The 27404-nt window shown below is 40.4% G+C and overlaps 1 protein-coding gene across 1 annotated transcript in view; it reads right to left on the bottom strand.

Annotated features, from left to right (window-relative positions):
• The window catches only part of NDUFS4 (NADH:ubiquinone oxidoreductase subunit S4), a 243777-nt gene that overhangs the window by 24630 nt on the left and 191743 nt on the right, over positions 1–27404 (bottom strand). The window contains exon 3 of the mRNA XM_089682682.1: positions 17770–17942. Within this exon, the coding sequence (XP_089538808.1) occupies positions 17770–17942 (173 nt within the window). The remainder of the gene's footprint in view (positions 1–17769; positions 17943–27404) is intronic.

Consider the following 27404-nt stretch of genomic DNA (forward strand, 5'->3'; position numbering starts at 1 on the left):
GAAGTCAGTATCAGGCAAGAAGTCTATACTCCAGGCACTTGGTGCTGGGTGCATACTACTCTGAGTGAAAGAACCACTGCGTACATTGACCAGCTGCACCAGCTTTCAGCCTCTCAGAGTTTAAGGCCACTAGCAGTGGGGCTGGACGGTTGCACCTCTGCCTGTGTCAGAATCTCATGCACAGGAGCTTACACTCAGTGTGAATGAGGCACATATCTCCAACAAAAGTTTCACTTTTTATTACATCAGTTAAGTTTAAATTACTAAACTGCACATATCTCTAGAGACTGCCTTCAGCTCCCTTTAATATGGACTTTTTTCAGTAAAAGGTTGTGTCCCAAGAGGAACCATGGGATATAGCTGACAACAGTTAGATTTTGCAGAGGGAAAGTCTACATCTACATATCACATTGTGCGGCAGTGTAGAACTCCTGGGGAAGTAAGATGCTGATCACATATATGTTTTCTACAAGGCCATTCTGACTGCCTTTACTAAATGACAGGTGGACTTTTATACACTTTGAGACACATTTTCCATCAACAAGTTTAGTTGCACTGCCCCATGACTAGTGTACAAGACATATTAGTCTGGTCTGCTTCCTTCAGAAGCTTTTTACACAGGTGTTAAACTTAGTGGGAGATTGGCAGGTTCCCTTCATCTATGCCATATGTGAAACACTGACAATCAAATTGGCACCACACCTTAGAACAGCCTTTATCAATCAGGATGCCCAGGCACCCTGGGGTGCCTTGGGGTTTCTTCAGGGGTGCCTTGGCAAAATGCCTAAAAATTGCACAAAACATGTATACAAGCCTGCGGGTGGAACAAGCCTGCCTTTTAGTTACACAAAGCCACAGGTTTTCATTGTGCACCATTATGACCTTCTAGCCACCGGAGATCTGACAACCAATGACATCATTATCAGATAAGGAGAAGGTCAGCTGCCTGCACAGCATGCTAGTTTGACCCTCCCCTGCCCCTATCCATCAGTTGTGGGGACACATTAGCTCAGTGATGGATAGAAGGGAAACCCTGGAATACTACTCAGTACAAGTGTACAAATGTGTATTTGCTTTGAAAGAATAAATCACCTCTAATGTTGGGTGTCCTACATGTGTGGATGCTGCTGTGTTATATAAAACTATTAGAATAGTTTTCACGTTTTAGAATGGGGCGCCCTTTTAAAATTATGGACAGTCTACAGGCATCCAATTTTAGAATGGGGTGCCTCAAAACTGTCCATGATTTTAAAGGGTGCCTCGGGACAGTCCATAATTTTAAAGGGGGCCTTGACTGAAAAAAGGTTGAGAAACACTGCCTTAGAAAGTACATCTCTCCTGACAACTTGATAAATGATACCCATTATAATAGTAAATAGATAGCTCCCATTTGTTTCCATACTTCTTTGTCACATTTGAATGTTTGCCAAATGGAAATTTTCTGAAAATCTTGCTACAACACTGAACAAGTTATTTCAGTACTTCAGGCATTTAAATGACGGTATACACCTTCTCAGCTTAGTTGAAGAGATGGTTTACTTTGGAAGGCAAAAGTGGCTAATAGAAAAACTGGCACTCTGGACCAGAGCTGTAGGAGTTTTGAGGTCAAACTTAGCCATCTTTTTTTCCAATCTTTATTAACTATGCAATATGAAAAACATTAAAATGTAAATAAAGCCAATTAAAGCTTTTTGATGCTTGGGATATAAATGGGAAGGACTAAAAATGTGAGTGTGAAGTAATTTTTGTGTCCCTTTGAGGAGATATCCTTTAACTTCCTGTCATAGTAACAAGGATTACCAGGACAGGAAGTAACAGGAAATCTCCCCAAAGGGACACAGAAAACAAACACTATTGGTGACATGGGGTAAGGATCTGTCAGAATTTTATTGTATGAAGATCCACCCTAAAGTACCGTATTTTCCGGCGTATAAGACGACATTTTAACCCCTGGAAATCTTCTACAAAGTCGGGGGTCGTCTTATACGCCGGGTGCTGTGCTGAAACCTTACCGTACTTCCGAGCTGACGCTACTGCGCATGTCTTCGGCAGCAGTAGATGATCACTGATCACCAAAGCTCGCAGAACTGCATGAGACGTCGGATGCAGCAGTGCTCGATTGAGCTTGACTGAAACTGCAGAGAAGGGATACACATCGGGTAGCGGCAAGAAGACGCTTCTGCGCATGTCACAGTTTCAGTCACGATCAATCGAGCACTGAACGGCTGCATCCAACGTCTCATGCAGTTCTGCGAGGAATGGTGATCAGTGATCGTCTACTGCTGCCCTAGACATGTGCAGAAGTGTCAGCTCGGAAGTACCGGTATGGTACTGCTGCATCCGACCTTGTCCCCTTAACTTCTATGAGATACGGTAATTAATTATTAATATTATAATGTCTGTGGCAGTTCTGTGCAATTTATGGTATCTTGGAGACAGGCAGGGCTGGGCAGGCAGGGAGAGCTGACCCACCCAATCCAAGCAGGCTTTGTATGCAGTGTGCACAGAAAATACCGTACATCGCTTGCCGTGATGTTTTTTCATTTTTATTTGGTGTGCGTTGGAAGAGGGGTAGTCTTATACGGCGAGTATAGCCCAAACCCTATATTTTAACAGGAAAAGTAGGGGGGTCGTCTTATACGCCGGAAAATACGGTATATATAAATGCTCACCTTGTAAAACAACCCATACAGTTTAAAATAGAAATGAAAGGCAAAACATCTGTGTGAAGAAAGAAAACCCCATCATAAACACTTTTTTAAAATAAGTGATCACATAGCCTCTGTTCTCAGCTGCACAAGGAGCTCAGGGAGAAACAGCAGCACACTGATCTTCTGTGTGTGTGTTTGGGGGGGAGGGGGGCAGGGGTTGCCAACACAATCTTGATCATTGGATTAGCTCCCAGTACAGCCAACCACACATCCCTAGTGTGTGGTCAGTTTTTGTTAGGAAAGCAGAGGGACTGGCAGGAACACCAGGGATTTCACTTAAAGGAAGCAATACAAAGAGAACAGGATACTTTTTCATACAACACATGGTACAGCAGGCACATATCAGGAATATGAAATGTTGGGTTGACATATTCTTTAACACATTTCTTACAGTGGCCAACACATAACCAAATTGAATATTTTCAGCACGGACAATGAAGAGAATTTAACCTACTTTGAAGTGCATTTTCAAGATTATAGACAAATACGTACGTACTTCACATAAAATTAGTTGTGAAACTGACCAAGTGAAGTCAGGCTTATTTTTAACCACATCACAGGGTTTTTTTCTTCTGAGCCGACATACGTAGCTCATATGTACTAGGCTCATATGTTCTAGTCTCCAAATGTGAATCCTCATGGAAAAACACATGCCCTCCAAATGTTTCTGCATTTCCATGTTCATTTATGTTTATGATTTTTAAACACTTTCTCCGCGTTTCCAATAATTCCACTGGAACCAGTCAATAAAACAGGGTGGACAGCATCCACCAATAAATCAAACTATGTGGGACCGTTAAAAGATCACAAAAGTTACATATCTGGGACTTAGAGTATATGTAAATGCTTAACTAAAATCTCAATCTTTAAAGCCCAACTGAACCTTCAGTTTAAATCTGCTAAACATTTTCTATATGCATCAAAACAATAATTTGTCTTACAGCTCATTTTCTTTCTAAAGCAGCCACATCCTTAGTAGCAAACCCTGGACCTTGCTAGCAGATTCAGAGTGGGACTATTGCTCACTGTGGGGAAGCAGTGGTCTGTGTGTAGAGATCCAGCATGCCCCTTACTGAGCCAGACCTATAGCTGTGAAAGCAGCACACCTCATACCCCCTCACTGATTGGAGAACTGATTCAGCAGGAGGTGTGAGGCCTTTGCAAAGAGATCCCTTTCTTCCACAGAGAGGCTTTTCTACTAGGGGTGATTTTTAAAGAAAACAGTATGATGCTTTTGTAAAAAAAAAACAAAAAACAATTTTATATATACTTGGTCATTTTAAACTAAATGGTTCAATTGGACTTTTACATGTAAATATAAATACCTGTAATATTTTTAAATCCGCAGTTTATAAAAAAAAGAAATACTGTACCTGGTGATTCCACACTGTGGGTGCTTGTTCAGGGGCTTCCTATTGTAGGCTGAAAACACTCTGCCCCTGTCTCCCTAGTGTACTCTTTTGTTATTACCCCATCACACAGGCTTCTGATAGACACTGCAACTGGCTGTTTGAACACATAATAAGCCTTGGTTCACACTTATGTGATTTCTGATGTATTCCAGAACACATGGAATCACATGACAAATGAAATAACATGAATTTCTATGGAGGCCGTTCACATATATGCAGTGCAATTTCAATGCAATTTTAAAAAGGGTTCTATGCAAATTTAGTGCAGTGAGAAGTGATTTGTAGCCACATTGACTTGAACAGATCTGTCCTAAGATAACATGATTCCAGTACGTTTTCTGCATGTCTGCTTATTTCCCTTCCCTGGTCTGTGTCAGGTGAGAGAAAGAGAGAGACGCTGACTGGAAAGGCTTCCAAACTGCATCAAAATCGCACCTGATTCGCCAAACAACTACTCCATGAAATCGCACTGAAACAGGCAGGAAGATCGCACCACATCTATCTGAACCTTGCCTAAACAAACATGATCCCCTACTGTCATTATCAGGAAACCTGATGTATATATTGCTAGAGTTCTATATGAAACAAAGTGCATTTATAGCCAACACGAGGGACCAAGACAGGATTAGAATTCCTGTAAACTTTAGCTGCTATCTGGAGATCTGTTAGAGAGATCACCTCACTATCTGGAGATCTGTTAGAGAGATCACCTCACTATCTGGAGATCTGTTAGAGAGATCACCCCTCACTACCTGGTGATCTGTTAGATCTGTTAGAGAGATCACCCCTCACTATCTGGAAATCTGTTCTAACAGATCTCCAGATAGTGAGGGGTGATCTCTCGAACAGATTTCCAGATAGTGAGGGGTGATCTAACAGATCTCCAGATAGTGAGGGGTGATCTCTCGAACAGATTTCCAGATAGTGAGGGGTGATCTAACAGATCTCCAGATAGTGAGGGGTGATCTCTCGAACAGATTTCCAGATAGTGAGGGGTGATCTAACAGATCTCCAGATAGTGAGGGGTGATCTCTCGATCACCTCTCACTATCTGGAGATCTGTTCGAGAGATCACCTCACTATCTGGAGATCTGTTCGAGAGATCACCCCTCACTATCTGGAGATCTGTTCGAGAGATCACCTCTCACTATCTGGAGATCTGTTAGAGAGATCACCTCTCACTATCTGGAGATGTGTTAGAGAGATCACCCCTCACTATCTGGAGATCTGTTAGAGAGATCACCTCTCACTATCTGGAGATGTGTTAGAGAGATCACCCCTCACTATCTGGAGGTCTGTTAGAGAGATCACCCCTCACTATCTGGAGATCTGTTAGAGAGATCACCTCTCACTACCTGGTGATCTGTTAGATCTGTTAGAGAGATCACCCCTCACTATCTGGAGATGTGTTAGAGAGATCACCCCTCACTATCTGGAGGTCTGTTAGAGAGATCACCCCTCACTATCTGGAGATCTGTTAGAGAGATCACCTCTCACTACCTGGTGATCTGTTAGAGAGATCACCCCTCACTATCTGGAAATCTGTTAGAGAGATCACCTCTCACTACCTGGTGATCTGTTAGAGAGATCACCTCTCACTATCTGGAGATCTGTTAGAGAGATCACCTCTCACTCACTATCCTGGGGACAACCTTTTCACCAAGCAGGAAGTGAAGGAAACTCTCCAACAGCAACTAAGAAAAGGTAAAAAAGTTTCTTTAATTTAAATGAAGAGGAATACTAGAACCTCTGCAGCTTTTTATTGATATTTTTATCTTGTTGCAGAGTTTCCCTGACTTGTGTGGCAAAACGTTCCTAGAAAAGAAAATAAGTAGAAAATGGAGCCCCAAACATCAGTAAAATATGAACGGGGTTCTTCCCAACACTATCCAAAAAAAAATGTTTTGGCTTTTAGATCAACTTTAATTATAAACGCTTAATTATACATGCTTGGGCAAACATGGCTCAAATTTCAGCACGATCCAGCTCAACCCAAAATATCAAAGGAGTCAGATAGAAAATTGTCAGCTGAACAATGACTGCATCTAACCACATGAAGTCAGTGTGTCAGTGTTCTGACAGCAGCAGGTTCCATCTGTAAGAACACAATAGTTGGGACAGTGTAGATTCCTCCATCCCTGCTGTTTAAACACTTCCCATCCCTTCACCGCTTTTAATTGGTGGCAAATTGAGGTGGTTATACCGCTATCATGACTGCAGCTACAGCCATGATCCCGATGTTTTTTGCAGCTGGCAATTCTGTTTTTATGAAATGTAATCTGAGTTGCTATACAGCCACTGGATTAATTTTACAGATGGCTGAAGGGGATTCCCCTCCCGCCCATACTGGGCTCTCCTACCTGATCATCTGGTTCCTGGGACATGGTGAGGGGAACGGATATTGTTCCCCCCCACAGTGTGAGGTCAGAAACCGGTTTTGGTCTTATGTAAACAAGCCATTATTGGCTTGTGGAAGCATCAGATCAAACTGATCTCGGTTTGAGCTAATTCTTTGAAGGCCATAAAGAGAACCTATAATGGCCCATACTATCACAAGGGATGTTCTCCCCTTGTGATAGCAATAAAGTTGATAAAAAAATAAAAGTTACTATGTTTAAAAAAATTTCAAATAAAATAAAATAAAAAAAATCTTTCTAAAGGTCCCTGTGGTCTTCTGGAACCTGTAACGTGTCCCAGAAGACTACAGGGAGGGAGGGAGGGAAGGAGGACAACTTCCGCTTCCGATCGCCTAGGCCAGCAATGGGCAAACTACGGCCCGCGGGCTGTATACGGCCCGGCGGACCTTTTAATCTGGCCCGCGGAGCTAGGCTCCCGCTAGGCTCCTCTCACAGTCCGCCCTGAAGACCGGTGTAGCATGAAAATCTGTCTCCTATGAGGATCTGTCCCCCTCGACGTATCTGCGCATGTGCCAGAGATCGCCGATCGGCTGCTAATGCCTGAAACTGGCACATGCGCAGATACGTCGAGGGGGACAGATCCTCATAGGAGACCGGAACGGCGCGGGAACACGGCGAGAGGAACGCGCGGAGCAAAGGTAAGTGAATTGACACAGGGGGGACTTGGGGACTTAATATGGGGGATGAATTAATATGGGGAATGAATTACTATATGGGGGATGAATTACTATATGGGGGATGAATTACTATATGGGGGATGAATTACTATATGGGGGATGAATTACTACGGGGGATGAATTACTACGGGGGATGAATTACTATAGGGGGGATGAATTACTATGGGGGATGAATTACTATATGGGGGATGAATTACTATGGGGGATGAATTACTATGGGGGATGAATTACTATATGGGGGATGAATTACTATATGGGGGATGAATTACTACGGGGGATGAATTACTATATGGGGGATGAATTACTATATGGGGGATGAATTACTATATGGGGGATGAATTACTATGGGGGATGAAATTCTATGGGGGATGAATTACTATATGGGGGATGAATTACTATATGGGGGATGAATTACTATATGGGGGATGAATTACTATATGGGGGATGAATTACTATATGGGGGATGAATTACTATGGGGGATGAATTACTATATGGGGGATGAATTACTATATGGGGGATGAATTACTATATGGGGGATGAATTACTATATGGGGGATGAATTACTATGGGGGATGAATTACTATATGGGGGATGAATTACTATGGGGGATGAATTACTATATGGGGGATTAATTACTATGCTTACTATGGGGGAATATTACTATACTTACTATGGATGACACATACACATCATTCATCTACTCTTGGTCCGGCCCCCGGGTCCAATATATGAACCCATTGCGGCCCTCAAGTCAAAAAGTTTGCCCACCCCTGGCCTAGGCCGTCGCAGCGGAAGTGGGAGCAGGTATCTGTCAAATTCGGGTACCCACTCTACCCCCACTCCCCAAAGGTGCCAATCTATAATGGGAAGCGGGGAACCAGTCTTTAAAGTGGAAATTCCCCTTCTGGGTGGAGCTCCGCTTTAACAGAAATAGATCAGTGTGTAAACAGGACAGACTAGAGAGATTGCTAACATCGCATGTTAAGTATACCTGGAAGATCACGGATTTTCTCTACCAAGATAAAATCATATGCAATGTGCAGAACTCGATGCTCTACATCAAAAACATAACATAAGTAACATTTTTACCTTTAACCTAAAATAGAGCTTTGCTAAAAAAACCCCCCAAAAAATATATAAAAATTTGCAAATGGGTGGATGTTTTAATACTGAAGAGACATAGCTTACTTCTTTAATAACTTTCATTAATTTGAACTCCAAACTTTCTGCATTAAAGAATGAGTTCCCCCATTGCTACATGTTACATGTTCCACCTGTATTTTGGGTGGAACATGCAACATGTACCAACAGCTGCAGCCTCCCCCCTTCTCCCAGTAACAGCGAGTGAGGAGAATCTTCTCCCGGTGCCTGCTGTCCATGGCCGAGTCATTCATTTACAGTTTCCTGTGAATGACTTGTACTACAAGCACTGTCGGCCTTTGAAGCTGATGGCTTGAAGTTCTGAATGGACTGAGGAGGTTGCTGATGAGCAGCCTCACAGTTCATTCACAAGACCTGCAGCTCGTATACAGTCAGCTCGAATGGAGGTACAGGCTGAAATCTGCAGGCCTTGTGTGCAGGAGTCTGGCACTGCACCCCCGATTCACTGATCACAGATGCAATGCTTTCCAGGCTTTGGGAAGTGGAACTTCACTCTCTTAATCAACATTGACATTTGTTAACTGTTAGCATCAGTAAATAGGAAAGTGTATCAAATTCACTTGTTTAAAACTTTATTTTACATTTATTCAGTTACTTCCTGGTTTCCATGCCTAGGCAAATTATGTCATACATCCCAGGAGTCTTCAGGAGGGGAGGAGTGGTTTTCATAGCCAAGCACACCCTCCTGCCTACATGCCTGAGCTAAGGGCAGATGTATTCCAGGAAGTGAATGCTACATGAATCATCTGCCTTACTGCCAAGAGCAGAAATGCTAGGAGGGTGTTTTTCAAAGTGATTTCTAATCATAATGAAGCATGGAGACATGGATGGACAGGTGAGCTTGCTTTGAATATTAAAACGAATGAAATAGTGTCTTTGGTTTGTAGTGCTCATATGCTGTGTAGTTTAAGGCTGTGATGTACATATCAACATCGTGCAGCCAGCTGCAATGCTGCTGATTACTGTTAATGTTTTACATCACCCCTTGAAGAAAGCATTCATGTGGCAGCATATCTGCAAAATGACCCCTGCCAATTCTGATGTCATTCTGGCCATGCATCACATGATCCACCAATTGAGGAAAGATGTACACATCAGTAGTGTACACTGTATTGGCAAAAGTATTGGGACACCCTCCCAAATCATTGGATTCAGGTGTTCCAATCACCTCCATGGCCACAGGTGTATAAAATCATCACCTAGGCATGCAGACTGCTTCTACAAACATTTGTGCAAGAATGGGTTGCTCTCAGGAGCTCAGTGATTTCAAGCATGGTACAACAACAGTGTGTAGAGAGCTTCATGGAATGGGTCTCCAGAGCAGCAGAGCAGAGCAGCTGCATCCAAGCCTCACATCACCAAGTGCAATGCAAAGAATCAGATGCAGTGGTGTAAAGCACGCCGCCACTGGACTCTAGAACAGTGGAGACGTGTTCTCTGGAGTGACAAATCATGCTTCTATGTCTGGCAATCTGATGGACGTCTCTGGGTTTGGCAGTTACCAGGAGAACAGTACTTGCCTGACTGCATTGTGCCAAGTGTAAAGTTTGGTGGAGGGGGGATTATGCTGTGTGGGGTTGTGTTTCAGGGGTTGGGCTTGTCCCCTTAGTTCCAGTGAAGGGAAATCTTAAGGCGTCAGCATACCAAGACATTTTGGATAATTTCATGCTCCCAACTTTGTGGGAACAGATTGGGGATGGCCCCTTCCTGTTCCAACATGACTGCGCACCAGTGCACAAAGCAGGGTCCATAAAATACATGGATGAGCGAGTTTGGGGTGGAGGAATTTTATTGGCCTGCACCTCAAACCAATAAAAAACCTATGGGATGAATTAGAGCGGAGACAGCGAGCCAGGCCTTCTCGTCCGACATCAGTGCCTGATCTCACAAATGAGCTTCAGGAAGAATGGTCAAACCTTCCCATAGACACCCTCCTAAACCTTGTGGATGGCCTTCCCAGAAGAGTTGAAGCTGTAATAGGTGTAAAGGGTGGACCAACTCAATATTGAACCCTACAGACTAAGACTGGGATGCCATTAAAGTTCACGTGCTTGTAAAGGCATGCATCCCAATACCTTTGGCAATATAGTGTATATTCAACACGGCTGGCACACATTGTTGATATTTACATGTTGGTCATGAGTAGTGGTAGCAGCCAATTGTGTCCATCTACAACGCATGCATGTAAACGTTAGTACGAACATCTACATGCATATAGCCTAACATACCAGTCCCTTACCGAAAACTGTAAACGCTGATTTTTCTAAGTTTGACTTCTGCAGCTAAAACTTTAGATTAAAACTGCTGCATTCACATCTGTGTATTAATTGTGCACTGAAACGGTGTGGCTGCATGTTACTCCTCAATCAAGGTGTAAGCATTAGTGCTAGGCAGCTGACTTTTACCGCCATATTTACTCCTCTGGAAATTTGAAAGGTGGGTAATAAATGTCCAGTAACCCAGATACTCAATATGTGTGTTCAAAATCTTACATATAAATAACTCAATTCTGTATTTTTTTTTTTCACATTAGGGTCAGGACCCTCTGCTAAGATTCATTGACAAGTTGAAGTCACTACAGGTGAAGTCATTGCTGTCTCAGTTTTTAGAACTGCTCTCCTTGCATTGTTTTGTGACTAACCAGGTAGCTGGCAAACTTGTCTGGCATCTGTAAAGGCATAGAATAGTAAGGAGGAAAAACCATCTGTCAGCTGCATTATGAAAAACCACTGACAAGGGATAACACACTAAGAGTAGTTAAGCGCTGCCTAAACATACTATCACCAACATATACATAGTGTCTTATACAATAACTCTTCTCAAAGTCCATACACTGTGTGTAACCGTGCAATCTGTTAAACCATACCTTTGCTGTGATCTTCTTAAAGGTGCTAAAGAAAAAACACACACACTGTGCTCCCCACTGATGATGCCCCTCACTCACCGACTTGTGTGGACTCTTAGATTTAGATAACAGTCTAATGCGCTTAGTGGGAAAATCCTGGTATAGCTGGTACTTGTAGTCCTCCTCAGTGTGGATAAGCCCCTTAGTCACGGACCTGATCGAATACAGCGGTCATAAGTTTAGACACTCACAGGGAATTAAGAGAGTGGCCACATAGCATAATTCTGTTTATTTTAAATATCCAGGTAAAATAAATGTATTGCACTCACATCATTAAAAGAAATGCCACGTATAAAGATTGTCAAACTGGAAGCGGCGCACCAGTATGTGTTTCACGGACCGGAAACAATGTCACCACGGCTCTTTTCCACTGACACATTTCACCCCTCCCACTGGGCATCCTCAGAGGCTAGAGGCCGTGCATCGTGGTAACCATATTTAAACTATCCTGAGACTCCACCTACTACACCCATCTTCCTACACCCTTTGTCATAATCTGTGTCTGGAAGTAAACCCTTCATGGGCGTACATAGAATAATAGATCTATCCATTGTTTAATGATATAATGATATAATGCTCCCTGGTCTCCTCCTCCCATGCACGACTGCAGGACTTCTCCAGGTCCTCCCCCATCCTCTGGAACTCACTGCCCCAATCCATCAGACTGTCGCCTTCCCTATTCACATTCAGGCGCTCCCTCAAAACCCATCTCTTCAGGGAAGCCTACCCCACCCTCACCTAACGGCCATCCTCCCTCATTCCTCCCACCACTTCATCCCCCTCAGCCACTTCCTACTGTACCTTTACCCCCTCCCTCCTAGATTGTAAGCTCGTAAGAGTAGGGCCCTCTTACCCCTCGTACGTTGTTTGTTGTTGTTGTACTGTGCCATGTATTGTCCCCCCTATTGTACAGCGCTGAGCAAACCCTTTGGCGCTATATAAACTCGTAGTAATAATAATAATAATAATAATATAATATCATTCTTAAAATATATAAAATCAGGTGTTAAATCACAATATTAATTTTCCATACCATTCATATATAATTGCTAAATAGACATGATCTTCTAGATCAGCGATGGCGACCTATGGCACGTGTGCCACAGCTGGTATGCAGAGCCCTCTCTGTGGGCACTTGAGTGGATTGTTACTCCCCCCCCTTCCGGCAGCCATCGCTAATGCGCGCGCTCAGAACCGAGTCATAGCTCGTCCAGTAACGTTATCACACCTGACACCTGGCACCTGAGCGATCTAGCTCTCTCTTCTGGATCCTTCACACACCGCCAGCTTCCAGACCCATCAGAGTGGTGTCACCTGCAGCACAGTGGTATCCATGAGGATTTCTTACCCGGGCACAGCGCACCTTGTTGTTCCACAGGACGTTGGACTATGACGATGCCTATATCTGTCTACAAAAATGTAAGTTGCTATCATACAGACTTATATATAGCCATATTTTGAGAACATTTACAGACATATCTTATATGGGTGGGGTTAGTAAATTATTTTTGTGTTTTTCTAGACTCCAAGTGTTGAACACCAAAAAATGAGCACAGCAAAAAAGCAAAACTGAAAAAAACATACATTATACGTATGAGCACTACTAAATTGTGCCCTCCCGTGGTCAGAGGGCACTGCTACAACCCATATACATATGAATACAGATATATAGTGCAATATTTCACATACATGTTCCATATGCATATGGGTTATTCCTACTTTTAAGCAAAATCCATCCCGAATGCTAATACCAAAATGAATTAAAATATATAAAAAATATAATTCTTAAGATTTATAAAGTAAAGTAAAGAAATGCAGCGCAACAATAAAATTATAAAATAGTGCTTACAATCTTATACGTGCGTATATAATGGTGAGGGTCAGTCTGTTATGCTCTTAAGGATCAGTATATGCTACACATGATATCATATAATGCGAACTTCTAAGCTCCCATAAAGACTACACAAAGTCAGTGCTATAAATAGTGCATACAAATACACAATCCTAAATAGTGATCTGTCCCTTTAAATCCTTAAATCATATGACGTGGACCTCCATGGTACATTGCTTGTATATGGGGATACAAATATACCCATAAAAAGTGTCAATCAAATACAGTCTAAATAGTGATGGAATGTCCCTTTAAATCCACTGTACTTTAAGTGAACCAGTGTAATCACAGTGCTCCTGTATCACCCCTTAGCGCTCTTCCACCTTCAACACACTATTGCGCTCACCTCCAAGCCGGCGTACTCTACACGATACGTCACATCACGTGACTTCATCAGGAGTCCTCCTGAAGTCACGTGATGTGATGTAACGCATAGAGTACACCGATGATGTTAAGCCGTAAGTCGATGTGCCGCCATTTTGAAAGAGGGATTTCAATACACACTGGGCAAAATACTCTGTATAGTGAGTTTTAACCCTGTAGTGTCCCAGAAAGACACATTTTAACGTGAATACAATATACATTGTTTTAATAAAGGCTGATTTTAGCAGAATATACTACACTATATTGAGAATTGTTTTTCATGGATATGGAGTGAGCTGTATCTGCTTAACCACTTCCTGTCCGGACACTTTTACCCCCTTCCTGTCCAGGGCAATTTTCAGCTTTCAGCGCTATCACACTTTGAATGACAATTGCGCGGTCATGCAATACTGTACCCATATGAATTTTTTACCATTTTTTTGAGACAGATAAAGCTTTATTTTGGTGGTATTTATTCACCGCTGGGATTTTTATTTTTTTTACTATGTAAATGAAAAAGTCCAAACATTTTGAAAAAAAGTGTTTTTTTAAATAAAATTTTGCAAATAAATAATATTTCATCCTAAATCTTGGCCAAAATTTATTCCGTTATTTTTTTAGTAAAAAAAAAAAATCCAAATTAGTTTATAACCAAACATTATAATTTTTAAACATTTTTTTTTACATTTTTATTTTATTTTTTTTTATATTATTTTTTATTTTTATTTTTTATTTTTACATACTGTCACCCTAGCAGTACAGTGTCACCATGGTGACACTGTACTACTTGTGGGGGGTGATGAAGATTTTTTTTTTTTTTTTTACACTGATTGCTTTTACACCCATATAGGATGTAAAAGCAATCATTTCTCTTTCTCTCTGTCTGCATTCTTGCAGTCATTGAGAAATACTGAGTGAGCTGTGATTGGTCACAGCTTGTCACATGGTACAAGGCTGTTGTGAATAGCCTTGTACCATGTGACCTCTGTGATCATTCACAGATTTCACACGTAGTAAGCAATGATGTCACAAGTGACATCTTGCTTACTACTTTGCATGTGATCACTGATTCGCCAATCAGTGATCACATGACCGGGACCTCGTACAGAGGTCCCGTCCGACGATCGGTGTTTCACTGTGTCCGGAGGACACAGCGGACACCGGATCGCGGTGGTGCGCGCTCCTAGGGAGCTCGCACAGCTAGAAAAGGCGGGTGCCGTTTAGGAACGGCAACCCGACCTTGGACTGCCACCGCCCTACCGTTTATAAACAGCAGGCGGACGGCAAGAGGTTAAAAGTGCTGGCAAACAGCGGTGGATATCTGTGTACCATTATACCCTCCCGGGTTAAAGGGAAAGGCGCAGTTTGACCTGTGATTATGGGTCAGACTTGGAGGCGAGCGCAATAGTGTGTTGGAGGTAGAAGAGCACTAAGGGGTGACACAGGAGCACCGTACATGTTTATGCAGCAATGTGATTACACTGGTTCACTTAAAGTACAGTGGATTTAAAGGGACTTTCCATCACTATTTAGACTGTATTCGATTGACACTTTTTATGGGTATACTTGTATCACCATATACATGCAATGTACCACGGAGGTCCACGTCAAATGATTTAAGGATTTAAAGGGACAGATCACTATTTAGGATTGTGTATTTGTGTGCACTATTTATAGCACTGATTTTGTGTAGTCTTTATGGGAGCTTAGAAGTTCGCATTGGATGATATCATGAGTAGCATATACTGATCCTTAAGAGCATAATAGACTGACCATCACCATTATATACGCAGGTAGAAGATTGTAAGCACTATTTTATCATTTTATTGTTGCGCTGCATTTCTTTACTTTATTCACTTTGTTAGATGTGGGAACACATTATATGCTAGCTGCACATTTATTTAGGATATTGTGTTGCGTTGAAGGTTTTTCTATACACATTGAATTCTTAAGGTATATTAAACATAAGGCTACCTGATGAACCTCTGTAATTTGCCCTACTTCGACCCATTGTCATAAGCAACCTAAGTATTAGAAATAAACAAAGCTATCTCTCAGAATAAATCCTACTGGATTTATCAGCTGGCTACTATGACCCCCAGAGGATTAAACATGGAGATAGATGTCAATTGCTTTATTTCTAATTTTTAGGTTACTTATTACAATGGGTAGAAGTAGGGCAAACGTCAGAGGTTTATCGGGTGGCCTTATGTTTAATATGTGGGAATACATAGGCAAACCTTAAGAAATATATTTTTTATATATTTATTTTAATTTAATTCATTTTGGAATTAGCATTCGGGATGGATTTTGATTAAAAGTAGGAATAACCCATATGCATATGGAACATGTATGTGAAATATTGCACTATATATCTGTATTCATATGTATATGGGTTGTAGCAGTGCCCTCTGACCATGGGAGGGCACAATTTAGTAGTGCTCATATGTATAATGAATACTCTAGAAGATCATGTCTATTTAGCAATTATATATAAATGGTATGGAAAATTAATATTGTGATTTGTTAACACCTAATTTTATGCCTTTTAGAGTGTTACTAAACCCACAACAGTAAAATCAGTCTGTGTATTCAGTAAAGCATGCTTGTTATACTCACTGTGGAACCTAAGGGGTAAATCCTCTGCATTGTGTAAAAAGGCTGTTTAATCCTTTCTTCTCTGACCCTGCTCTTGTTGAAATGACCACCTGATACAGACTGAATCCGTAGTCACATGCACATGCTCAGTTTGGTGTGTATTGCTAAAGAGGTTTTTTTTTTTTCTTTAGCAGAGTGCATGTGATCAGCACAGGGCCAATCTGTACTGTCCAGACAGAGGTTCAGGGTTTTCACATCCTCCTAGAGCAGAAAGAAAACTCCTCCTACAAGCTTTAACCAGTGCTCTGCTGAAGTCACAAGACTGCTCCAACTGCTGATGAGACAAGGTATTTAGCAGTTTATATTTACTAAAATAATTGCATTTCCATGTAGTGTGTATTGTGGGAGACAAGATACAGTGAATGCAGGATCCTGGGTTTAGTAACACTTTAAGAATGATATTATATAGTTAAACAATGGATAGATTTATTATTCTGTGCTTCCAGTTTGACAATCTTTATGTGTGGCATTTCTTTTAATGATGTGAGTGCAATACATTTATTTACCTGGAAATTTTAAATAAATGGAATTATGCTACGTGGCTAACTCTCTATTCCCTATGAGTGCCTAAATTTATGACCGCTGTATTCGATCAGCTCCGTGACTAAGGGGCATATCCACACCGAGGAGGACTACAAGTACCAGCTATACTGGGATTTTCCAACTAAGCGCATTAGACTCTTATCTAAATCCAAGAGTCCACACAAGTCGGTGAGTGAGGGGCATGACTGGTGGGGAGCACAGTGTGTGTGTTTTTTTAGCACCTTTAAGATCACAGGAAAGATATGGTTTAACAGATTGCACGGTTACACACAGTGTATGGACTTTGAGAAGAGTTATTGTATAAGACACTATGTATATGTTGGTGATATTTTGTTTAGGCAGCGCTTAACTACTATTATTGTTTCACTTTATGAGGGTGAGTACCCAATGTAGCAGCAGCAGCCTCTTTTTTGATTTGATTTTTTTTACTTATTTAATGATTCACATAGAATTTTTTTGAAGTTCACTTGGTTTATTTTTATGGCAGGTATTGAGGTATGCTAATTTAGTTTTGTGTACAGTCACACAATAATTTTACACCTAAGCGCAGGTTAGAAAGTCATCTTTTAAGGGATAACACACAACTGTTTCAAGAGATGACTGCTGCCACTTGAGGAAAACTTTGGATGGATAAAATGACTATCTTGACTTTCACAGGAAGATATTTATAAACATCTTATCGGTAAAGAAAACTCTTTTTTTTTTGTTCTGAATGGAGTAACAAGAGTTTGAACCTCTGTTGAGTTTTGATTTTCTGTTTGCGCCTACAATGGGGGGATTCACCCTATTTGTCTTAGTGACCACTGTCACAAAGGGGAAAAAAAGCAACAGGAAAGTAAACAGGAGATGAGGAGCAATATTCCAGTGGGGACTCCTATTCTGGTTACAGCTATATAGGAGGGGAATAATTCTCACTCTTCTCCCGTTGGTTCTTCGGGCGGGAAGTAAAGGAAAATCTCACCAATGGAACGTTTTGGCTTCTATGTACACTTTAAGTAAATGTTCCTGTTTTAAAAGTTTTATTACTTACGTTGATGCCCAACCCATTAAGGGATTTTCCCAGCGTTCCCGGGTATCAAAGTCCAGCTTCCACTTCTTTGTGTTCTGTACGCCAGACTGCATAGCATTGCGAGCTGGAACATAAATGCGGACTTTCCTCGTTTTGATTTGTTCCTCTGGAACGCCAGTCAATGTAGTGATATCCTAAAGAAACAAAAAATATTTTATAGACTGAGATTTTATATATTTAAAGAAAATCTTCATCTGAAACCTTTATAGTTCCTACCATATGAGCTCAAAAAATGGTTAAGATTCTGACAAAGAAATTGGTAACCCTACTTTTTATCTATATGGTTAATTCTCTGCCTGGCCAAAAATTCTTTAAAGAAAGAACATATTGGGGGACATTTATCAATTCTGTCACACAGCAAGGTAATGATAAATAAGCAGTGAGACAGATTATGCCACATATTTTTACAAAATTACATCTTGAGTCATAAATTTCCCTCAGCTGCTTTATAGTACTGTGACAGAATAAAACCTGACCCTGACTACTTATTAATTGAGCATCTGTCTAGAGTGAAAATCTTTCTAATCTATGGTATTCAAATCTGTGGCAGTTAGCTGCTCAGGATTATAGGTGCAGTGGGTCGAAATACACAGAAAACTAATTAAATAGACTAAGTGTGAGGCAGCCTAATTTACAGCCAACTGTGTCACTAATTTGCTTAATACATGTCCTCCAGTATATTTTTAATAAGCACATATTTTGCATTATTCATGTTTACCTTGAAAGCTGATTCACATATATTAAATCGAAGAGACTAATATGTCTACAAACCCCACACTATAAACCCAGGAACTAAACTCCAAACTAAAATCCCAAACGCAAAACACAACAAGCAGTCCAGTGATCAAACATAAGAAATGAAAACGGTTTCCCCAAAAAATCGTGTATAGTCACTCAAAAATATATATAAAAAAATAAAGTCACTTCAACAAATTAAGTGTCCATTATCCAGCTTGTCACATTCTTTGGTGCTGAGCCCCTCCACTGGCTCATAAAGGACCGAAAATACCTCAAAAGAAAGAAAACACTACACAGTGTATTACCGTAAATAACAAAAAAAAAAATCTACATCATACCTTGCCCAGAAAAATGTGCAAAAATCCAAAATAGTGCCACTGTGCAATGTGAAAAATAGTGCCTCACTCTGTGAGTAGAACAGAAAAAACAAGTGACCACAACAGTGTATACTTCTATTGTGGAAAAGCATATATACTCTTACCAGAATACAAAAGTAAAAACGCCTTAATCATATAGTAGGAATCAGCATACTTTCACTCCTTTTCTCCACTCCTGAAGTATGCCTCTTAGGATGTCATCCACCATATCCTCCTGACCATTCTCATGGTTAAGGCGAACATTCCCAAGCCTCCATGGTACTCATGTAACAGATGTATAAATATATATATAGTGTGATACCATTTTCAAAAGATTATAAATTTATTAAATCTGCTTACATTAAAATGAGAGAAATCGCATATTCCCATGCCCAAAAAAAACACTCAGGGTTGCCGAGCAGCTTACTCTCCACTTTCCATGCAGTTTTGCCAACTTTCAAAATGGCCGACACGCCACTTTCAGTTCATTTCCTGTGCGTCCGACGTCACTTCCCTTGGCGCGTTTTGTCACATCCGGGACCTAATCATAAGGGGTGTACACGTCGGACAGACCAGCCGCAATTTATATCTCTCCTCCCCACAGCCTTGAAGCTCCGGCCGCCATATTGGGGAAGGGAATACCATGCCCATACTCAGTCCATTACGGAAACAGATTACCGGTATTGTATAGATGCGGAAACAAGCATCCTTGCACCTATAGCATCCCAAGATCCCCATGTATATCACTCTTAACAATTTGCTATATATTATATCCAAATAAAAAATGTATATATACATGATCAGCATAAACACCATGAATACTATCTCTTCCTATAAGGTGCTACATACAGTACTTATTAACCCTATATAACCCCACATTTCATAATACAAATTCCCAAATAATACTAAATAACCTTTTCCATATACTATATTCCCCATAAATAAAATCAATACCCATACACCTACTAAATAAAAATTTATATTAAATAAACTAAATAAATTATTTTATATTCTAATTAAGATACCCATAAAAATTCTGATACCTTATTCATACCAATATACCCCTATACCTCACTGCATAAGTTATCATATTACTATAACCTGAATAATGTAAACCAATACAAGTTCATATATTAATATTATTATAAATTAAGATAATTTAAAATACTAAAAAAGTTTATGTTTTAAAATTAATTATTGATTAAAAATTACAATTAAATTAAAATTACAATATTAATTATCAATAAATTGAATATATAATCAATCCAATCAACCACTGATAAACAAATATGCACAATAAATATAACATATCGCTAAAATCAGTATAACATAGTCACAATATTTAGAAGACTAAAAATTAAATCAATTATTGGAAATAAAACAATTTAGGTCTAAGTCAACATTTAATCCTTTAGGTCTCAGCGTTTGTAATTGGTAAATCCAAAATGTTTTGTTTTGTGATATAGCCTTAATTTTATCCTCACCTCTCCAGAGAGCTTCTATTTTATCTATGGCACAAAATTTTAAGACCCCCTGGTCACAATTATGAAAGTCTCTGAAGTGTCTAGAGAGGCAATGGTCTTTCTTTCCTTTCTTTATATTCGTTAGATGCTCTCTTAGTCTTTAGAACAGAGGTCTGGATGTCCTCCCCACATACTATAAATTACATGGGCATTCCAGTATGTAAATTACGAATGAAGTAGTACAGATAATACTTTTTTTATATTAAAAGATTGTCCTGTACTCTGAGAGATACACTCAGCACCAAAGAATGTGACAAGCTGGATTTTGGACACTTAATTTGTTGAAGTGACTTTATTTTTTTTATATATTTTTGAGTGACTATACACGATTTTTTGGTGAAAAGGTTTTAATTTATTTTTGATCATTGGACTGCTTGTTGTGTTTTGTGTTTGGGATTTTAGTTTGGAGTTTAGTTCCTGGGTTTATAGTGTGGGGTTTATAGACATGTTAGTCTCCTCGAGTTAATAATTTGCACTTTCAAGGGTGAGAGTGATTTTTCTAATAAGTGAAAGGTTATTTGGTTAGTTTAGTGGTAGGTGACACCGTATTTATATCTATAAGATTCACATATATGCAAATTGGATGCGTTTTGAACCGCATCCAATTTGCACGACATGTAAAATAACATTGGTTTCTATTGTGCCTGTTCATATATGTCTGGTGCAACCAGAGTGCAGATTCATTGAGGACTGAAAAAGAGTCCCGTCAGTTTTCAAAGCAGTGTGGTCTGGCTCAGGTGCGAATTCAGGCTCATTGACATCTATGGGAATGCTTCTGAATCACACATGTCAACTGTTGTAAACAGAATAAAATCCTAAACTGAACTAAACCTGTCCTGAACCACTGAGCAACTACTTTGTAAATTAATGTAGCTATAAAAACGGAGCTTCAATTTGCACCAGACGTGTGTGAATCCACACTAAAGTGTAAATTGCCCTAGCCCACACCACTAATAAATTAGTCCCAATTAAAGTCCAAAAGGTACTTAGGTGGCTGTTTACATCTTGCGCCGTGAAATGAAATAATAGGGCTATGCGTTCACGGTACTGGAAACCCACGTTCCTTGCATGTTTCCCATACCCTATTCAAACTGCATTGGGTGTGCGATCTGCTGCAGGTGCCAATATTTTTCCAACAACACCCCAAACACACATAGCAAACAGTGCTTTTGCCTGCACCAGATTGCATGGTACCAAACCTTCCCTCCTGCAATCTTTACTCCAACAAGGTCTCTCTTCATACTGCGTCACAGCCCCATTTATTCCGACTGACTGTTATACTCATGTCGCCTTCAGGCAGTCCCTCAGACTACAGCTTACCGACTGAAATGAATGCCCAGGACCTTGCTGCAGGAATAAAGTATTATCCCAGACAAGCTGCTCTCAGCAGGATGAGGGTGATTTTCTGCTCAGAAATAGTTTAGGGTCTGTGGCTCTTTCTGTGTGCACACACACACACACACTATATTGCCAAAAGTATTGGGACACCCTCCCAAATCATTGGATTCAGGTGTTCCAATCACCTCCATGGCCATAAGTATATAAAATCAAGCACCTAGGCATGCAGACTGCTTTTACAAAGCTTTGTGAAAGAATGGGTCACTCTCAGGAGCTCAGTGAATTCAATTGTCGTACCATGATAGGTTGCCACCTGTGCAATAGGTCCATCAATTAAATTTCCTTGCTACTAAATATTCCACGGTCAACTGTTAGTGGTATTATAAAAAAGTGGAAGCAGCTGGGAAAACCAATAACGTAAAATGACAGAGCAGGGTCAGTGCATGCTGAAGCGCACAGAAGTCACCAACTGTCTGCAGAGTAAATAGCTAAAGACCACCAAACTTTGTGTCGCCTTCAGATTAGCACAACAGTGCATAGAGAGCTACATGGTTTGGGTTTCCATGGCTGAGCAGCTTCATCCAAGTCTTACTTCACCAAGTGCATTGCAAAGCATTGGATGCAGTGGTGTAAAGCACGCCATTACTGGCCTCTAGAGCAATGGAGACATGTTCGCTGGAGTGCCAAATCACTCTTCTCTGTCTGGCAATCCAATGGATGTGTCAGGGTTTGGCGGTTGCCAGGAGAACGGTACTTGCCTGATTGCATTGTGCCAAGTGTAAACTTTGGTGGAGGGGGGGATTATGGTGTGGGGTTGTTATTCAGGAGTTGGGCTTGGCCCCTTAGTTCCAGTGAAGGGAACTCAAGGCATCAGCATACCAAGACATTTTGCACAATTTCATAATCCCAACTTTGTGGGAACAGTTTGGGGATGGCCCCTTCCTGTTCCAACATGACTGCTCACCAGTGCACAAAACATGGTCCATAAAGACATGGATGAGGGAGTTTGGGGTGGTAGAAATTGACTAGCCTGCACAGAGTCCTAACCTTAACCCGACAGAACACCTTTGGGATGAATTAAAGCGGAGACTGAGAGCCAGGCCTTGTAATCCGACATCAGTGCCTGACCTTACAAATGTGCTTCTGGAAGAATGGTCAAACATTCCCATAGACACACTCCTAAACCTTGTGAACAATCTTTCCAGTAGAGTTGAAGCTGTTATAGCTGCAAAGGGCGAGCCCACTCAGTATTGAACCCTAAGGACTAAGGCTGGGATGCCATTAACCACAAGCCTACAGGGCACTTGTACCCCCTTTCTGCCCAGGCCAATTTCCAGCTTTCAGCGCTGTTGCATTTTGAGTGACAATTGCACAGTCATGCAACACTGTACCCACATGAAATTTTTATAATTTTTTGTGACAGATAGAGCTCTATTTTGGTGGTATTTAATCACCTCTGGGTTTTTATTTTTTCTTAAACAAACCAAATACCACTGAAAATTTTGAAAAAAAAAACATTTTTTTCTTAGTTTTTGTTATAAAATTTTGTAAATAAGTGATTTTTCTCCTTTACTGATGTGCGCTAATGAGGCTGCAGTGACGGGCACTGATAGGCTGCACTGATGGACACTGATAGGTGGCACTAATGGGCACTGATGGGTGACACTGAAAGGCAGCTCAAATGGGCACTGATATGTGGCATTGATGTGCACTGGTAGGCACTGATATATGGCACTGATGGGCACTGGCACGAGGCACTGATGGACACTGACAGGTGGCACTGCTGGGGCTACACAGATCATCAGCGTGACAGCTCGAGAGGAGTGAAATGCCGATAACCGGCATTTCTCTGATTACATGTGATCAGCTGTGATTGGACACAGCTGATCACATGACCGAGCCGACATCTTCAGCTCTTTCCGTGATCCGCTGTGTCCGAGGGACACAGTGCACCGCCGATCGCCACGCTGCGCGTTCCCTGAGCCGTCATATGACGTCCTCCCAGAACGAGAGAACCACCTTGCATCCATCATATTACTATATGGCGGGCAGGAGGTGGTTAAAGTTCATGTGCATGTAAAGACAGGCGTCCCACTACTTTTGGCAATATAGGTCTGAGAGTCCCACTTGAGGGACTCTCAGACCATGAGAAACAGTGCATCCAGAAAGTATTCACAGCGCTTAACATTTGCCACATTTTTGTTATGTTACAGCCTTATTCCAAAATGGATTAAATTAATTTTTTTCTTCAACATTCTACAAACAATATCCCATAATGATAACGTGAAAGAAGTTAGTTTTGAAATCTTTGCAATTTACTAAAAATAAAAACGAAAAAAAAACACACATTAAGTATTCTCAGCCTTTGCTCAGTACTTTGGTGAAGCACCTTTAGCACCAATTACAGCCTCAAGTCGTTTTGAGTATGATGCTACAAGCTTGGCACACCTATTTTTGGGCACTTTCTCCCACAAAACAGCCATATATCTATATCTCACACCAAACAGCCATAACACTATGACAACTAATGGGTAAAGTGAATCACATTAAATAAAAATGTATGTAAGTGCTCTAAAGATCTAAACAAAGAATATCAGCAGCTGTACACGAAGGTAACCAAATACTGATTTCCTAGACGCCCAGTACTAGTCCCAAGCCTCCAGAGAGGGAGCCGCCTGTTAACCCTTGTGAGCTGCAGCCATCTATCCCTTAAGAGGAGCTCTGGACGCCCCTGAATCACCCTTTAAAGCCCTGGGATCCATACATCCTGAGAGGGAGCAATTTCTACATCTGACCTGGCCCTGATGACCCTATTGGATGACACCTGGATATATTATATAAACGCGCATAATTACTGCGCGTCCAGTGAGTGCACATTTATTCTGTTTACGAAAGCACAACCACCAATCAAAGCTATCAGGACTATATTGGCATATTTATATCACTTTTACGAACTACCTATCATATATTATGTTTTATCAGAGTGAATTACATTGATTATCTTGTTACAATGACATCTGAAAGTGGGAGGGATATATTAGACAGCAAGTGAACATGTTCTCCCATAAGTTGATTTGTTGAAAGAAACACAAATGTCAACCATAAGTATTTGAGTGACTTTGACAAGAGCCAAATTGTAGTGGCTAGACAACTGGGTCATAGCAACTCCAAAACTGCAGTTCTTGTGGGATGTTCCTGGTCTGCAGTGGTCAAGACTCAAGACCAACCAAAAGTGGTCCAAGGAAGGAAATCCAGTGAAATGGCAACAAGGTCATGGGTGTCCAATGCTCACTGGTGCATGTGGGGAGCCAAGGCTGGCCCATGTATTCTTATCCAATAGAAGAGCTACTGTAGCTCAGCCTACTGAAAAAGTCAATGTTGGTTCCGATAGGAAAGTGTCAGAACACACACTGCACCACAGTTTGTTTCATATGGGGCTGCATGCGTAGCCATAGACCGGTCACGGTTCCCATGCTGACCCATTTGCACAGCCAAAAGCAAGTACAATGGGCATATGAACATCAGAAGTGGACCACAGAGTAATGGAAGAAGATGGCCTAGTCTGATGAAATCATTAATGGTTTGAGCAACACAACACCCAGTTGGATGTATTGACTTAGTTTCCAAATTCTCCACATCTCAAATCCATTGAGCATCTGTGGAATGTGCTGGAAAAACAAGTCTGATTCATGAAGGTTCCAACTAGAAAATTACAGGACTTAACCTGATCTCCACCTTTTGATATACTTTACATAGCTTTGGCCACAAAATATGCAGCAGGCAGTAGGTGCACTCAATGGGACTTCCAATGTAGTTTAATCAATGTCAAAGTTTTGGAGGGGCACAGCCCCCCTTTCTCATGACATCTTGTACACACATACACACACTGTTTATATATTTTTTTCCACACTGTATTTTTCTTTTCCATATATATGCCAGGTATACTATACAATGTAAAAGCTACATAGTGTAAAGAACAGCAATAAGGAACAGAGAATAAGTAAGGTCACACAGTTTACAGATAAAGAGAAATGCTATCTTTAGTTAATTTCTTATATTGAAGACAAAATATCAACTACGGTTGAAATGTTTTCAGACAGATGAGGGCAGATGAAGTGTGGAAATTATTAGACTAAGAAGAAAAAACAACCACACAAGTATGTTTGGTAGGCTTAAATTATTTAAGTGGCAGAAGACTTCATACAATGGAGAATGCTCACACCAGACAGCTCATTACTTTAAAATAGATTTACTCCACAAATGCCAATATAAGACTTTGAACCCTTTCATGTCAGAAAGACAACACTTAAAGAGTTAATATTAACCCTAGTGTCCTGAAGTTCTATCTTTAAAGTTGACATATTTCCACAGTAATGGCTAACTTCAAAAGCAAATGGATTATTCATAAAAAAAAGTGAAAGTAATTAACATTTCTAAACACTTTTGTCTAGGTTGAGCTTTAATTAACAAAAAAAAAATTCATTAGCCAAGCTGTTTTATTGTATCCAACCTTTTCTTATGGGAAAGGCATTTCCATAGCAGACACCTTATACAAATGCAGATCACAATGACACAAACAAGTTGAAGTAATTCACAAAGCATGTTATTCTGCTGTCCATCAGCCTACAGAGGTTTTGTTAAATATTGAAGGTTCTTTGAGAAATCATAAATTTAGCAATGAATTATTGTGGAAAAATATATTCCCTAGTAACCGTCAAAAGAATTGTAGCATGCTCCTAGTAAACTCTATTCATTCATATTTTGGAACACAGAAATGTTCAGCTGTACTTTTAGTGCCTGGTCATACCGGTGCAACTTGTCATGCAATTTGATAGTTGCACCATATTGTCGGCAATTGAAGTGGTCATATCGATGTGATTCTGACTTGGTCAGAGTCACACCGATTTTGAAAGTAGCGCACTACTTTTTGCAAGTTAAAGTGAAGTCGCACGATTTCAAAGTCGGACTTGTGTGACCAAGGTCTAAAGAATCATTAAAGTCTGATGTAAAATTTCCAAAATATCCAAAGCTTTTATACATAACACACACACACAGTTTATCCACTTAAGCTCTGGAAGGTTTTCTCTCTTTCAAGATCAGGCCATTTTTTGCTATACAGCACTGCGCTACTTTAAATGGTAATTGCACGGTCATGCAAAGCTGTACCAAAATGAAATTTATTTCACACAATTAGAGCTTTATTTTGGTGGTATTTGGTCACCACTGGGTTATTTATTTTTTTAAATATTAAATGAAAAATTAGTTTATTTAAAAAAAAAAGTATTTTTACGTTCTACTATTGAGTACTGTCCGTGATACTTTTTTTTATTTGCACTAACATACAATTTTGTATGTGCAAATAAAAAAAAGGATCACGGACAGTACTCAATTGTTTCTGTCGCAAATGCACTAATACGGCTACAATCACCTCAAGCAAAATGGAAGATACGTTCTACTATAAAACATATAGAATAAAAAAAATTACAAATTTTAATTTCTTCATTAATATTGGCCAACATGTATTCTGCTACTTGTCTTTGATAAAATAAAAAATCACAATAAGTGTACATTAATTGCTTTGCATGAAAAAGATATAGCATCTCCAAACGATGTTATATATACTGGTTTTTTTTCTTTAAAT

The sequence above is a fragment of the Staurois parvus genome, unplaced genomic scaffold (assembly GCF_062004578.1).
Source record: "Staurois parvus isolate SC_StPar_1 unplaced genomic scaffold, SC_StPar_1.0 ptg000294l, whole genome shotgun sequence".
NCBI lineage: Eukaryota > Metazoa > Chordata > Amphibia > Anura > Ranidae > Staurois > Staurois parvus.